The sequence below is a fragment of the Galeopterus variegatus genome, unplaced genomic scaffold (genome assembly GCF_000696425.1).
Source record: "Galeopterus variegatus unplaced genomic scaffold, G_variegatus-3.0.2 Scaffold1492, whole genome shotgun sequence".
Lineage (NCBI taxonomy): Eukaryota > Metazoa > Chordata > Mammalia > Dermoptera > Cynocephalidae > Galeopterus > Galeopterus variegatus.
Window position 1 is genome coordinate 155,624 of NW_007727603.1, and position 1,326 is coordinate 156,949.

General features: G+C 41.9%; 1 protein-coding gene across 1 annotated transcript in view; it reads right to left on the minus strand.

The window, feature by feature from the left end:
• Nucleotides 1-624: 624 nt before the first annotated feature.
• The window catches only part of BCL2L14 (BCL2-like 14 (apoptosis facilitator)), a 16,255-nt gene continuing 15,553 nt past the window's right edge, over nucleotides 625-1,326 (minus strand). Inside the window, exon 5 of the mRNA XM_008577324.1 lies at nucleotides 625-872. Within this exon, the coding sequence (XP_008575546.1) occupies nucleotides 834-872 (39 nt within the window). The 3' untranslated portion in view covers nucleotides 625-833. The remainder of the gene's footprint in view (nucleotides 873-1,326) is intronic.

Sequence of the window (1,326 nt, forward strand, 5' to 3'; positions counted from 1 at the left end):
AAACCAACTCATTTGATCCTCACAGAAACCCTAGTACTATTATTATTATTTTAACCAGAAGATGCTCTTCTGACAGTTGTCTTTCTACATATTTATTTTACCAGCTACCAATCATTACACTACCACAAAGAATAATAAGTAAAGTCCCAGAGACCTCGCAAAATAGAGGTGTGCTCACTGAGAGGAGTTGAGGGTGGTGGGAGTGATAATTTTGTACCAGATGGAAGTTTTCCAAACTGACAATGAATATTCTGAGAGAAGTGATCCAAAAAGGCACAGACAGCTGTATCTCCCCCAAACTAATGGAAGTAGCAGTAAACTTAAGAGTTTCTTTAAGCAACGTCTACTAATGAATAGCAACATCTTCCTAAAGGTAGGCTTGAAACAATGTCATTATTAGGCCATCTCAAGTGTAGTTAAAAATAAGTAGTAGCAGAAACTGAAAAATAGGCACACACAATCTATCATTTCATCCTCATGAGGTCAGCAGACATCTGTAACTCACTTTTTCTAGAGTAGCTAACAGAGGCAGGATGATGGTTTCTGTTCTGGGCATTTGAAAGGAAAATTACCACTTATCTTTATGGACTTTCTCACACACTTAGTGGAGGGCCTGAAACACATTAATGTCAAGGACCATGCTACTACATTCTATGAGCTGGAGATGAACAAGGCGTCTTCCATTGCCTCTCGAGTCACAGGAATGATGGTTTTGCAAACTTCAATGCTTCCATGCCTTTTACATTTTAATTTTCTCCCATGGTCTATGCTGAGACTGATGTGCACAGGACCACAGTCAGACAATGAGTATTCCAGATGACAAGTCTGATATTTCAGTCTACTTCTTCATGTGATATCCCAAGTATTTTTTCCTAGAGGGGGAAAAAGAGAAACAGATTCTTAAAATTCCAAGTTAGATTTGCTGTGGAAGTGAAAACATATGCCTGTTAACTCTGCTCTTATCCCAGGCATGACCTGAGGCGTGGGACTAAGTTAGGGTTGGGGGAGGGTTTGGAAAGGTGACTGGCATCCTTGGTATGCCTGCAAGGAAAACATCAGTAAAGGTCTAATGTTACACATCCAGGGCTGATGGGCTGGATCTCTTAAGGATGGGAAGGCTTTGAGGCTGTATTAAAAATTCAAAAAAGGGCCGAGCCCATGGCGCACTTGGGAGAGTGTGGTGCTGGGAGCGCGGCAGCGCTCCCGCCACGGGTTCGGATCCTTTATAGGGATGGCCGCCAGTGTGCTCACTGGCTGAGTGTGGTGCGGCCGATCTCAAAAAGGACAAAAAAAAAAAAAAAAAAAATAAAAAGTAGGTACTTAAAG